At 57.8% G+C, this 13,297-nt stretch overlaps 2 protein-coding genes across 2 annotated transcripts in view; both read left to right on the forward strand.

Annotated features, from left to right (window-relative positions):
- The first annotated feature begins 3,009 nt into the window (after positions 1–3,009).
- IHH (Indian hedgehog signaling molecule) lies at positions 3,010–9,329 on the forward strand. Its single transcript, XM_067739834.1, has 3 exons — positions 3,010–3,490; positions 5,920–6,181; positions 7,917–9,329. The coding sequence occupies exons 1-3, from the start codon at positions 3,179–3,181 to the stop codon at positions 8,573–8,575; spliced, it is 1,233 nt and encodes a 410-aa protein (XP_067595935.1). The 5' UTR covers positions 3,010–3,178; the 3' UTR covers positions 8,576–9,329.
- The window catches only part of CFAP65 (cilia and flagella associated protein 65), a 61,783-nt gene continuing 57,523 nt past the window's right edge, over positions 9,038–13,297 (forward strand). The window contains exon 1 of the mRNA XM_067739936.1: positions 9,038–9,143. Coding sequence (XP_067596037.1) covers positions 9,038–9,143 — 106 coding nt within the window. The remainder of the gene's footprint in view (positions 9,144–13,297) is intronic.

Here is a 13,297-nt window from a genome sequence, read left to right on the forward strand (position 1 = left end):
AAATTGGATTAAAAGTGCTCCAAGGTCATTGCTGTAGAAATTATGATGCTTCCAATCTCTGTCGTCCTCTCCCCCCTCCTCCACTGAAGGAGATCGGACTGAAGCCGACCTAAATTTGAGATTCAGATCTTGAATGGCCATTGTGTCCTGAGAAAAGATTATAGGTTTGGAGCAAAAACGCTCTGGGTTCAAGTCTTGACTGTGGGGCCACAGGCAAATTACTTTACTTCTAGAGCTGTAGAGTTGTATACTGGCAAGATGAGAATAATTGCTGTGCACAGAGGGTTATTCTGAAGGTTTTTACTAAGTGCTTAAAGCACCTGTCATAGACAAAGGACTAAATAAATGTTAGCCCCCCATCTGCTTCTCCCAGGACACACCCTGGTCACTGCTGCTAAGTTGCTAGGCCGAGGAGGGTCTGGACCTGATGGAGCACAATCTAAACCAACAAGGTTGCCCTGCTGTGGAAGCAGCCCTGATGCCAAGCTATATCTGCACTGTATACGTAATTCCTATTTGACACTGATCAGATCTTTACCAGAGATTTGTATTCAACAGGATCACAGCTTAAGAGAAGAAATGAGAGGAAGAATGGTACAGTTAATAAATGGTTATAAGGTAGAACCTCTGAGGGAAGCTGGAAGAAATTGTCTTTCATTGGAGAAAAGAAGATTGAAAGTGGATTTAACAACTCTTCAAGACCATGCATACTGGATAATAAGCAGGATAATGGCCCTAATCTCTATGGCCAGAAAAAGAGGAAAGGAGTTGAATTAGCATTTGAGACGAGGAAGAAAGATTGAATTTAAAGCAAAACTTCTCTAAAAAGTTATTATAAAACACCGGGATAGGTGACCATGGGAGCCTATGGGATTTTCTTTTTCGGACCTCTGAAAAACAGAGCCTTATTTGTCTGGATTGGGAGAGGTACTGACCTGGCTGAGTAGTGTGCCCCAGAAATCTGAGCAGGAGAGAGGGAGGGGTTGGGGAATATTGCAGGGATAGTTCTTGAACCCCGAGAAACATACATTAAAGCACTTTGGAAGCTTTCAAGGAAAAGAAGCAATGTTACAGTAATCTGTGACTGGGAGACACAGAATCTGAATGCAAATATAAGAACGGACATGCGGTGTGGGGAGGAAGTACAGGCAAAGAGAAGTAAAGGAAACGAGCCATTTTGTTTCCAAGTGACAGACATCCGTCCACCCTGGTGGAGCCGTCCTAAATTCCCTTCTGTGGGCCTCAGTTTCCTTTTCTGTAATATGAAGTGCTTGGATTAAGCACTCACTTTTGAGTCCCTTCCAATTCTGAATTTGTGTTCATAAAATCGATCCAGAGAAAATGTGAGTACATCTGTGAAAATCTACCAGTGTCCAAACCCCAGGCTGTGCTGGATGGCTGAGTGCTGCCCAGTGAGGGCCCGGGCTCTGGGGTCAGTTGGTGTGGGGGATGGGGTGAATCCCTCAGCCAGGAGCAAGTTGCTTTTCTTCTCTGAACTGCACAATCTTCAAAATTTCAAAATGCGGATGATAATAGCTCATTTGGAGTTGTAAGTTTAAATTAGATAATGCAAGTAGAATGCTTAGTATAATAATATCTAATAGCTTCCATATATCAGGCACATAAGCAGTACCTATTGTATTAATATTCTTGCAACGAGAATTTTAAACCGTTTTATTTCTCACCCTTTTATTTCTATCTCTATTGAATTTGTAGAAAATACTACAAACACATTACATAATTTGTGGTGGTGGTGTTTGTTTTTAACACACTTGTCTTTTCTTGTTTTAACAGAATGAATCCTAATTCATTCAGCTTTCCTGAATGTCATATTAAAATACACACACAACCCATGTTTACATCTCTGACTGCCACCACGCATTCTCTGCCCTTGTTCATTTGTGAAGTAGAATTAAGAGAGTTATTTAGCAGCTCCTGTGTCCTGCGGCTTTGAATCATTTTTTGCATCCTCAGCAAGCCCCGGCCCCTGCGATCTGTGCCTGCCCGTCTTCAACGTGGTCAGTCGGGGTTCTCCCGTATTCTGTTGATGTCACCATTTAGCCTCTCTTCTCTACACCTTGGCCTATTCCTTCACAACTTCATCTTGCTCCTTTTAACAGTGTTTCCAATTCAACCCCCCCCCCCGCCCCTTTACTCTTCATGAGGCTGCATGCCCCACTCCCAGCTTCAGACCGGACGGCCGTGGGATGTGCACCGGGTTGATACAGAATTTCAGCTCCAGCAAGCTGACAGGGCGCGCCTCCTGGGCCAGGGTGGGGCACCAGGTTATGAGCGGCCTCCTGCCTTTTGGGTTTACTTCCCCGCAAGGGACACCGTAGGCGGCTATGCGGTCCGGCCACTGCCCCCCGCCCCTCGCGTCCGGCCGCGCCGTGGGTTGCGGTCTCTGTGGGGGTGGCAGCTCCTGGCGGGGCACCCCGGAGCCGCGGGGAGCCCAGAGGCGAGGCCAAGGCGGGGTGGGGCGCGTCCGGGCGGGGAGGGCAGACTCAGGCAGTGCAGGGGGCGCCAAGGGCAGCGGGCGGGCGGACGCACGGCGGAGGAGCGAGCGGGACGAGGGCTGGCTAGTGCCGCGGCCGCCCGCCCGAGGGGGAGGAGGCTGTGCTGCCCTTGCCGCAGGTTTGCTGTCGAGCGCACAGGAGGCAGGGACATGGGTAGGGTGCGGTCTGCGCGGGGCCCGAGCCCGGATCTCTTCCATTTCCCCTCTCACTCGGCCCCGGGCTGCGCCGCAGACGGCAGCAGCTCCCGCTCCGCCCCAGCCGCCTGACCGCCGGGCCGGGGTGCTAACCGCGGGGCCCGCCAGCCCGCCGTCCCGGACAGCCCAGCCCAGACCGGCGGCCCGCAGCCCCGCCGCCCGCCGCCCCCCGCCGTCGCCGCGTTGCCAAAACAAACGGGCCGGCCTATTTATTGGCGGCCGGCGAGCCGGGCAGCTCAGAGTCGAGGCGCCGAGGGGGACAGAGCGCCGCCACCAGCCAGGGCCCCGGGCCCCCGTCCTGCACCTGAGTCCCGCCGGCCCTGCGCCGCGCCGCGCAGCCCATGGCGCCCCCACCTGGAGCCCCCCGGAGCCACCCGGACGCCTGAGCCCCCGCAGCGCTCCCGTCGACTCGCCCACCCATCAGCCCACCAGGCGTCCTCTCCCGCCGGTCTCCCGGGCTCCCCGGCCATGTCTCCCGCCCGGCTCCGGCCCCGACTGCGGTTCTGCCTGCTCCTGCTGCTGCTGCTGGTGCCGGCGGCGCGGGGCTGCGGGCCGGGCCGGGTGGTGGGCAGCCGCCGTCGGCCGCCGCGCAAGCTCGTGCCGCTCGCGTATAAGCAGTTCAGCCCCAACGTGCCCGAGAAGACCCTGGGCGCCAGCGGGCGTTACGAAGGCAAGATCGCGCGCAGCTCGGAGCGCTTCAAGGAGCTCACCCCCAACTACAATCCCGACATCATCTTCAAGGACGAGGAGAACACAGGCGCCGACCGCCTCATGACCCAGGTGAGCGCGAAACGCCCTCGCTGGGCGCCGCCGCCGAAGCACCGCCACCTGCCCGGCCCTACCCGCCCCCTGGCACCTTTCCTTGACTGGCTGGCACGCCCCCTGGCACCTGCCCTTCTCGCCGAGATGGGCCGGCCGGGGTCCCGGCGGAGTGTTAGCATTCCCCGAGCCCGCCGGAGGCTGTGAGAAGAGCTCCCCGCTGCCAAGAGCCACAGCCCAGCCGGTTGGCCGTGGCCCCTCTGCCCTGGAGTGCTGGCAGCTCAGGTCAGATGCGGCACCTGGAGGTACCTCTACCTGACTGCCTCCTGCGCCTCCGGGATGCACCAGTCCCTCCCGGCCTAATCTTCCGCACGGCTGCGCCCCTTTCATTTCGAGGCGATTTGGCACCCCTGAGGCGAAGAAGCTCCGGGCGCGGAGGGCCCCACTGGCCTTTCCTTCCCGTGCGCTCTCGGTTCTCAGCGCTGCCCCCTCCTGGAGCAGCGCCCCGGCGGGGTCTGGGTTTAAGGAACAGCGGGGAATATTAGAGCCAGGAGGTGGAGGTGGGGAAGGGAACTTGAAGGGCAAGCCCACGTGTCTGTCCCGAGAGCTGAGCGGCGCAGCTGCAGTTGAAGGGTGAGGTGCCAGGCCTCCGGGCTCTGAGACCTAACTTCGGGGGGGGGAGCGGGGGGTCCCTGGATTTTATGGCGGGGATGGATTGAAAGAGAGGGGCTGGGATGCCGGACAGCCCCACAGCAGGGCTAACTTTAGTCTCTGCGTGCTCGGAACAGGACCAGCACTCAACCCAAGCGCCTCGGGAAGGGGTGGGGGTGGGGGGGTGGAGAGCAAACTTTCTTCCCTGCTGCCGGGTTCGCAAGGGAAGACATCTCCGTCCCCTTCCTTAGTGGTCTCCTGGGGCTTCCACCGCAGGCAGGCGGCCTGCTTTCTAGGTGCTCTGGGAACGGCAGCTAGACCACGGCCCTCAGCATGCGCTCTGGCGCCGGGTCTGGCCGGCGGGTGTCGGGGCGAAGGTTGGCTGGTGGCCGGGCCGGGCCGGGCGCCGAGGAATGCAGATAAGGATCCGGGCCACGGGCTGGGCAATCATTGACAGCGCGTGCCCGGGCTCTGGACCCGAGGAGGGGAGGGGTGGTGGGGGATAGAGGGGCGGGGAGCAGGGGCCGCGGAGCGGACATAGGTGGGTGGCTAGAAGCCTGGCGGCAAGGAACACACGGAGCTCCCTCCCCGGGCCGTGAGCACCCCCAGCTAGATTGCATCCTGGGACGCATCTTGGGAGGACCGACAGGGCCTTGGGTTTTAGCCGCTGTTGGCTCCTGGGAGACCGAGTCCAAGGGTCTGTGGGGCCCGGGCTCTGAGGGGCGGGGGTAGTTCGAAACATGGGCTGCCTACACTTGGGAGCGCCTGGCACCTCAAAGTGAAGGACTGTGGAAAGGCCCCTCTCCCCCAGGCCCCACCCCCCAGTCAACTGCGGGGTCCCTTGGGCTCCAGGCACGAAGGGAGCCAGCACAGACGATGATCTCTGCGGTCCTTCCCCCAGGGCACAGCTCGACTCCCACTCCATGGGAGGCGGAGCATGAAGCCGGCTCCCTGAGATCACACGCTCAGTTTCTCGGGTCCCTTCCCAGACAGGGGCGGCGCAGAGGTGCTGAGGGCTCTCGACTCAGGGAGAACGTTGCCTGGGTTTATCAACCCGGAGCGCACCCCTTGCAGCGGGAGACCATCCGCATGGTCCTCCATCTGGGCAGGCCAGGCGCTGGCCTTTACACCAGCTTCTGGCTCCCGGGCTGCCGCCTCCCCTGAGCGGGTGCGGGCCGGTTTTGGATCGTGAGGGTCCCAGCAGGAATGCTCTGTGGCGCCGAGGGATCCAGGCAGGCTTGGGCTTCCCCTCCAACACACCCCCAGGCTGCTGAGGCGCTTCGCACCTGCCGCGCCTGCTGCGCCCTGGCCGCTTCGGGGGCCTCAGCCCTGGGGCTACGGTGACACCTACTGGGCTCCTTGAGGCTTGCACGCCTAGCAGGCCGGCGGCCGGCAGTCAGCTCTGCTACCACCTTTATTCTCCAGGCAGCAGGCGGTCCCTGGTCCCTGGTCCCGCGGTGAGACCGAGGGACCCGGCGCTTAAAAGGTGGAGCCCTGTCTGTGGAGGGATCAGTAATCCCAGCAGGAGAGAGAGAGCTTAGAGAAAAGCCCCCAAGGGTGAGCGAATCGACGCGCCCTCCAGATTTGTGGCGCCACCGCGCGGGCCAGGTCCCTGGGGCAGCTGATGCTAGAAGGGAAGGAGCACTTTAGGACTCTCTGTTCCTAGGAGAGAGGGATAGAGCACCCTCCCCGGTTTCCCGACTCCAGCGAGTGCAGTGGGAGAGTGAGGGACGAGGCTGCGCCGTAACCTGCCTGTGGGCCAGCTCCTCCCCCTAACTCGGCTTCCTTTCCTCTCACAGCGCTGCAAGGACCGCCTGAACTCGCTGGCCATCTCGGTGATGAACCAGTGGCCCGGGGTGAAGCTGCGGGTGACCGAGGGCTGGGATGAAGATGGTCACCACTCGGAGGAGTCGCTGCATTATGAAGGCCGCGCGGTGGACATCACCACGTCGGACCGCGACCGCAATAAGTACGGACTGCTGGCGCGCTTGGCAGTGGAGGCTGGCTTCGACTGGGTGTATTACGAGTCCAAGGCGCACGTGCATTGCTCCGTCAAGTCCGGTGAGCCGCTGCCGGGGGGCTGGGCCCGGGGCCGGGGCCGCAGGGCATGGACAGGCGGCGCTGGGCCCGCCAGGGCCAAGAAGGTGAAGAGACCCTCCCAGGGATGGAGGCGGGGACCCCGGGGAAGAGGACGTCTGCGGCGCTCCCCGCTGCTGCTCCTGACCACCTGCTCGACCCGTGCCTGATAGTGTCATGGCAGGAGCCTAGGGAGACAGGGCCCTGTCCCAGAGACGCTGGGTGCTGACTTGGCGGTCCACAGTCCAGAGCCTGCCGCAGGAGGTGCAAGACAGAGCAAGCTGGCCAGATGGAGGAAGCCAGGCTGACAGAGACGGCCTCCCCACCCAGTGTGGTGCAGAACGCTAGGGGGTGGGGTGGGACCAGGGGCCAGAGTGTGCCCAGACACCAGCGTGCCTGAGCGGGAGCCAGGAGCCCAGAGGTTCAGAACCCACAGCCCAGCTGCAGGTCAGGCCCTTTAAGGCACTGTGTACGCCCCTCTCAGGGGGCGCAGGCGTCCCCAGCCTCTCCTCCAGGGCCCTGAAGCTGGACATTTGGGGGCAAAGCCAGCCATGAGGGCAAGAATAAACAGAGTGGACTTAATAAAGTGGATTTTCCCAGATCGGCCGCCTTGTTGATCAGAATTGGCAGGCACTGGGGCCTCGTCCCCCCCCCCCCAAATCTTGTCAGCGTCCCTGTCACCTGCATTGAACCCAGTCATGGATGCTTCAAATGGTTCCTGTGTGACTGCCAGCGTGGTCCCCCCTCGCTGCAGGCTCAGCCCTCCATGCCGGCCCCATGCAGCTGCCACACTCACAGACCTGGCACACTGAGACCAGGCAGGCTTTTACTATTCCTGATCCCACCTGGGCTCACAGTGGTGACCCCACCCTGACCTTTCCCCTCAGCACTTCCCTGCCAACTGTGTCTGCTTCAAGTCACATCAACCCTTCACCTGCTAACGTCGGCCAGGTGCCAGCTCCTAGGGTGGCCACTTGCCTTCATAACTCCTAACCCCCAAACACTATTCTGCATCCCACCCACTGATGCCATGGTGTCCCGTCCCCGCACAAGGACCCGGCACATGAACTGAAGATGGTGATTCCACCCTTGCCACTGAGCCACACCCTGGCCTGGCCATTCACTCTGAGCTTCCCCAGGAGTCTGTATTCTCGCCACTGACTGGTCCTCCTCTCCCTTGGAGTATAGACTCCAAGGGCCAGTTCTGGCACAGAACTTGGGGTATCAGTCTGAGAGGACAATTTTGGGGAGCATCTGAGCAATGGGTGAGAAATAAGGGGACATCCAGATGCCAGAGGTGCTAAGCAACTTGCCTTCTCGACGAAGCTGCAGCTTCTGGGTGTCAAGTCACAGCTGACCACTGCTTGGCTCAGCTGACCTCTGGCCTCTCTGACTACTTCACAGCCTTTTCAGGATTGGGAGCAGATGGGGGGGCTTCACATGGGCCTCAGGAGGGCCCTGTCCCTCACACCCACTGGGTCTTGAAGCCTCAGTGTGCTCCTTTCATTGGCAAAGCATTAGGCTGGGGAGGAGGGCAGGAGGTCACACTGTGGGCTGGGGTGGATTCAAAGCTGCATGGAAAGTGGGGGACAGGGGACAGGATATGGCGATGGGGGGCAGCCTGGGAGCAAGAGGAACTCTGGCTGGACTGGGGAGGGATGCTGTGACCGGGAATCCAAGCTCCACAGCAGTAATGCCTTCATGTCCCTTCTTCCCACAGAGCACTCGGCCGCGGCCAAGACAGGCGGCTGCTTCCCTGCTGGAGCCCAGGTGCGCCTGGAGAGTGGGGCACGTGTGGCCTTGTCAGCCGTGAGGCCAGGAGACCGAGTGCTGGCCATGGGGGAGGATGGGAGCCCCACCTTCAGCGACGTACTCATTTTCCTCGATCGCGAACCAGACAGGCTGAGGGCCTTCCAGGTCATCGAGACCCAGGACCCCCCGCGCCGACTGGCACTCACACCCGCCCACCTGCTCTTCACGGCCAACAATCACACAGAGCCAGCCACCCACTTCCGGGCCACGTTTGCCAGCCAAGTGCAGCCCGGCCAGTATGTGCTGGTGGCGGGGGTCCCAGGCCTGCAGCCTGCCCGAGTGGCAGCCGTCTCCACACACGTGGCCCTTGGGGCCTACGCCCCATTAACGAGGCATGGGACACTGGTGGTGGAGGACGTGGTGGCCTCTTGCTTCGCGGCCGTGGCTGACCACCAGCTGGCTCAGTTGGCCTTTTGGCCCCTGCGACTGTTTCACAGCTTGGCGTGGGGCAGCTGGACCCCAGGGGAGGGTGTGCACTGGTACCCCCAGCTGCTCTACCGCCTGGGACATCTCTTGCTGGAAGAGGGCAGCTTCCACTCACTGGGCATGGCTGGGGCAGGGAGCTGAAAGGATCCCTCTACTGCCCTCCCAGAACTGCCCAAATGGGTCCAAAGGCCTACCTGCCAGGAGGGCGCTGGCCCTGGAAGGGGCCTGAGCGGGGACACTGGTTTCTACCATCTCCTCCACCACAGGTGTACATCACTGAGACTTGGGCAATGCCAGCGTCCTCCACCCCCATCCTGGTGTAGTGACAAAGCTGCAAGCTGAGTTGGCAGTGGGGGGTGGCCTCTCTTTCTATCCTAGAGACCAGTGGGTCCCAACCCAGCCAGCTCTCACTATGATTTTTCATACTTGCCTCCCCCAATGGGGAGGGCTCATTCCATCCATCTTAGGCCCCTCTTAAGTGGGCTTGCACCTCAGTTGATGCTGCTAGATTCCCTGGGAGCCAGCAGGGAGCCGGCTGGACTCAATGCTGCCCAGAACTCAGAAGGCTGCAGGGTGGGGCAGCCAGCCTGGCCATCCTGAGGCATGACCTTCCTCTCTGGCCACGCTCCTCGGGACACAACCAGAGACTGTCGCTATCAGTGTACAGAGTTCCGTGTTCCGGCCAATGTGATCGTAGTGCCAGGACTGGGTGAGGGGCTGGATGTCCTTCCCACCCCTGCCCAGGCTCTGCATTCCCACTTCTGCTGAACCATGACCCCCCACCCCTCCTCCGGTCAGTCTCCCCCACCTTATTTATTGGCACCGAGGGGGAAGCCCATGGGAAAATTTTGGGGATGTTTTGGTCTTTTCTTCCTTTTGTAATAAAAATTATTTAAGTTGTTAGAGCCCTAGTGTCCAGGATGCCGAGTAGGGCCGATACACAGAGAGCCCGGAGCCATGGGTGGGGCTGTCCAGGGCTGTGCTCACCTTCCTCCAAGGTCAAAACTTCCAGAGCTCCCACCCCCTCTGTGGGCCCTTTTCTCACCCAGTAGGTCTGCAAAGTCTCAACAGAGAGCTGTGCTCTGTGCCAGGCAAGGCCTTTCCATGCTGACTCCAAAGCTTACCCTAAACAGTTAGACCAGTCAAAGAACTGATGTAACTAGTCCATGGTCATTTCCCTCATCTAGAACCTGATTTAAGGTGCTTTCCCTGCTTATTCTGGTCTTTCTCAGGGCCTGGGTTTCTGATTTTTCACAGTGGATAATGAACCGTGGTATGAAAATATTCTGTAGAATTCACACCTGCCTTGTGGCCCATCCTGACTTCTTGGGTAAGTCAGGGGTCCCTAACCCAGCAGTTCTCAAACCTCAGAATCATCTGGGCAGCTTGTTTAAAAATGATTCCTGGTCCCACTTCCAGGATTCTGCTTTAATAGATCCAGATTGAGGCCCAGGAACTTATTTTTACAAATACCCCAAACACGGCAGATAGTCCATGGACCACACTTTGAGAAACATTGCTTAGTCTAAAGGATGCCAGTTTATTGCCAAGACAAGATGACCCCCTTCTTCCTTTTCTCTTGGTTTCTGTATCCCATAGCAGGTTTTTCTGTACTCATTATAGACCGTCTGAGACTCCCTGGTCCTTTGATACAGTTGTTAAATTTGCAGGAATATTGTGAGCCAGTTGAAATAGGCCATAGTGGGCATATTTACACCATAGAAATTGGCATATGCTACAAATTAGAGCTCCCCTGACCATGGAGGGCCAATTGTTAAAGGACACCCCTGCCCAGGTTCTATCCTCTGACAGAGACTTCTGCGTTGGAAGTGGGGGAGCATGACTGCCCAGACTCTTACCTTACCACCACCACCCCCCCCCCCATGAAGGAAAACTCCAGAGAAAACTTCATTGCCCTGGAGACTGTGTCATCTGGGAGGAATAGGCCCCCACAGACTAGAATGACAACTGCTATCATCTAATGAAGACTAACCATTGCCAGGCATTGTTCTAAGTGCTTTACATGTAGCACCCACTTCATTTTCATAGCAACCCTATGTGGTATATACTGTAATCTTACCATTTTCCAGATGAGAACACAGAAGTATGGGGAGGTTAAGTAACTTGCCCAAGATTATGCAGCAAGTGACAGAAGCAGGATTTGAACTCATGCATCTTGCCCGCAGGTCCACTGTTCTTACCACAAGGCTTTTCCCTTGGTGAACTTGGGTCCTTTCCAGAAGGCACTCTTAGCATTTCAGGACCGGAAATCTGTTTTGTCAGACCACCTAGAGTGTACTACTCATCACCTTGTGGCAGACTCTCATGGACCAGGTTCATAGGGACCAGAACATCTATGAACTCATTTGCAGTGAGAAACAAAAGGTCAAGGTCAGGAGGCTCTTGTCCATTCATTTGCACATTCGTTCTTTTATAGAAATTTTGCATGGTTGGGCGAGAGGGTGGTGCGGGGTAGAGAGATCGAGACTCTCCCCTATGGGGGGCCTACCTGCCTCTCCTACAGGGCCTGGGGATACTTTGTCTTGCAGACACAGAGCCATTTGGTGTCCGTAGACCTTTCTGTTCTGTAAGAGTCTCCTCACGAAACACATTTATTCTTCAGACAGAGGTGGCTGCAAAGATTCAGAAAAACACTTTGAATTCAGACCCTCAAAAGACCAACCTTGGGGTAGAGGTGAGGCCCTGCAGTTTTTCTGGGAATAATGGCCCAGAACTGCAGTGACAGTGCCAGCTGGACAAGAGAGACAGCCTGGAAAGTCATCCTCCACCTCTGCAGTGCGATGGCCTCAATCCCTCCCACCAGAACCCTGCTTGCTTATCCTTTGTACGATGCCGAGGCCCAGAGGAAGGTCAACCATACTGCCCAGGCCCGGGTAGCTACTGGCCCCATGCCTGCCTTTCCTCTCAGGCCTAAGCTCAGCCCCCAAGGCAGCTGCATCCACAATGGTCATTGTTTGGTCATCGTTTGCTGGACACCCTTGTGCCAGGCACTGTGTCAGAATGAGGGAAAGAGGCAGTCCCTGTACTCAGTGAACTCCTGGGTAGCAGGGAGCAACATGGGGAGACAAATGTCCACACCATATGTTAAGTGTTGTGGCTGACATCCTCACAGGGGCTATGAGAGTGCCATGGAGATCCTGGGAACTAGGAAGACTTCCTGGAGGTGAAGATGCTGCAGGTAGAGCAAGGAGAAGTTTGCATGGCAGCTAAGTAAAGGAAGGGATCCAGGCTGAAGACATGGTAAATGCAAAGGCTTGGAAGGGGCTTCCCTGGTGGCGCCTGCCGAGGCAGGGGACACGGGTTCGTGCCCTGGTCTGGAAAGATCCCACATGCTGCGGAGCGGCTGGGCCCGTGGGCCATGGCCGCTGAGCCTGCGCGTCTGGAGCCTGTGCTCTGCAAAGGGAGAGGCCACAACAGTGAGAGGCCCGCGTACCGCAAAAAAAAAAAAAAAAAAAAAAAAGGCGTGGAAGAACCAGCATCAGGTCCGCATCTCAAAGCCATCTGGCGCAGGTGGGCATGGCGAAGCTGATGTAGAGAGCTGGCTGGAGTTAGACAACACAGATCCTTGTATTCCCCAAATTTGGACTTTATCTCGGGGGCTTGGGGAGCACCCAGGAGGTTTGAAGTCTGGAAAAGCTTGCAACTAGATTGTTTCAGAAAGCTCCCCCAGCTGCACTGTGGAGCACAGACCAGAGAGGCAGCTGTGGAAGCAGGGAGTTCATTTGCTGGGCAGAGAGGTTGGTGACCTGGACTGAAGAGGCAGCTGTGGAAGTAGGGAATTCATTTGCTGGGCAGAGAGGTTGGTGACCTGGACTGAAGAGGTGACTGTGGGGTCAGAAAGAAGGTAACATTTAGGCAGCAGAATGACCAGGACTTGAAGCCAGTTCAGGTGAGCAATGAGGGCAAGGAAGGGGCGCACATCAACTTTGGGTTTTTAAACATGAGATCCAGCTGCCCCACGCCCTTGACCTTGGTCCTTCTCTGGCCTTAGTGTCCACACCTTCAAGGGAGATGTCCAGGGATTTCTTGCCCATATAGATATCCTCTCTTTTCATTGTCCAAGGCTGGTCTACCTGGGTTCAAGGGACCCTCCAGGCTCTGCTCTCTCTGCCTGCACCCCTACCCCCATCCCGGAAGGGCATGGGGAGGACATTCAGAGTAGCCCCTGATATCCCAGTCCAGGCAAGGTGCGAGACCATACTGAGGGACTTCCCTGGTGGCCCAATGGCTAAGACTCCACGCTCCCAATGCAGGGGTTCCAGGTTTGATCCCTGGTCAGGGAAATATATCCCTCATGCCCAACTAAGAGTTCGCACTCCGCAACTAAAGTTCCCCTATACCACAACTAAAAGATCCCGCATGCCGCAACTAAGACCCAGTGCAGCCAAAGAAACACTAAAAGACAAAATAGAAGACCACGCTGAAGTGTCAGGTGCTTGGGGAGACCTGGCCTGTGGGAGTCCAGGAGACAAAGTAGGGGAGCCTCCTGGCTGTGAGGCCTAAGCTGCCTGGGCAGACTGCCCACAGCACGGGGACCACTGCACCTGCCTTCCCAACTAGTCTGTGCGAGGCCTCTCCTCAGGTACCCGTCCCCAAGCTGTCCTTGCAGCCTCCTCTCTCGTTTGGAAAGACCCCATCACCGCTGGACATGGCTCTACTGAAACCCTGTGACTCACACTCACCCCTCTCCCCCAGCTCCCACCCAAAGGGGCTGCCTGTGGAGTGGCTTCTGACAGTGAGAAGGGAAGGGAAGGGGAAGGGCTGAACCAATGCAACAGTCCTTTAGGCAGCCAGGCCTGCTGTTAGCACCTGCAGCCCCAGGATGGGAACCGGAAACAGGTG

Source organism: Pseudorca crassidens, chromosome 6, assembly GCF_039906515.1.
Source record: "Pseudorca crassidens isolate mPseCra1 chromosome 6, mPseCra1.hap1, whole genome shotgun sequence".
NCBI lineage: Eukaryota > Metazoa > Chordata > Mammalia > Artiodactyla > Delphinidae > Pseudorca > Pseudorca crassidens.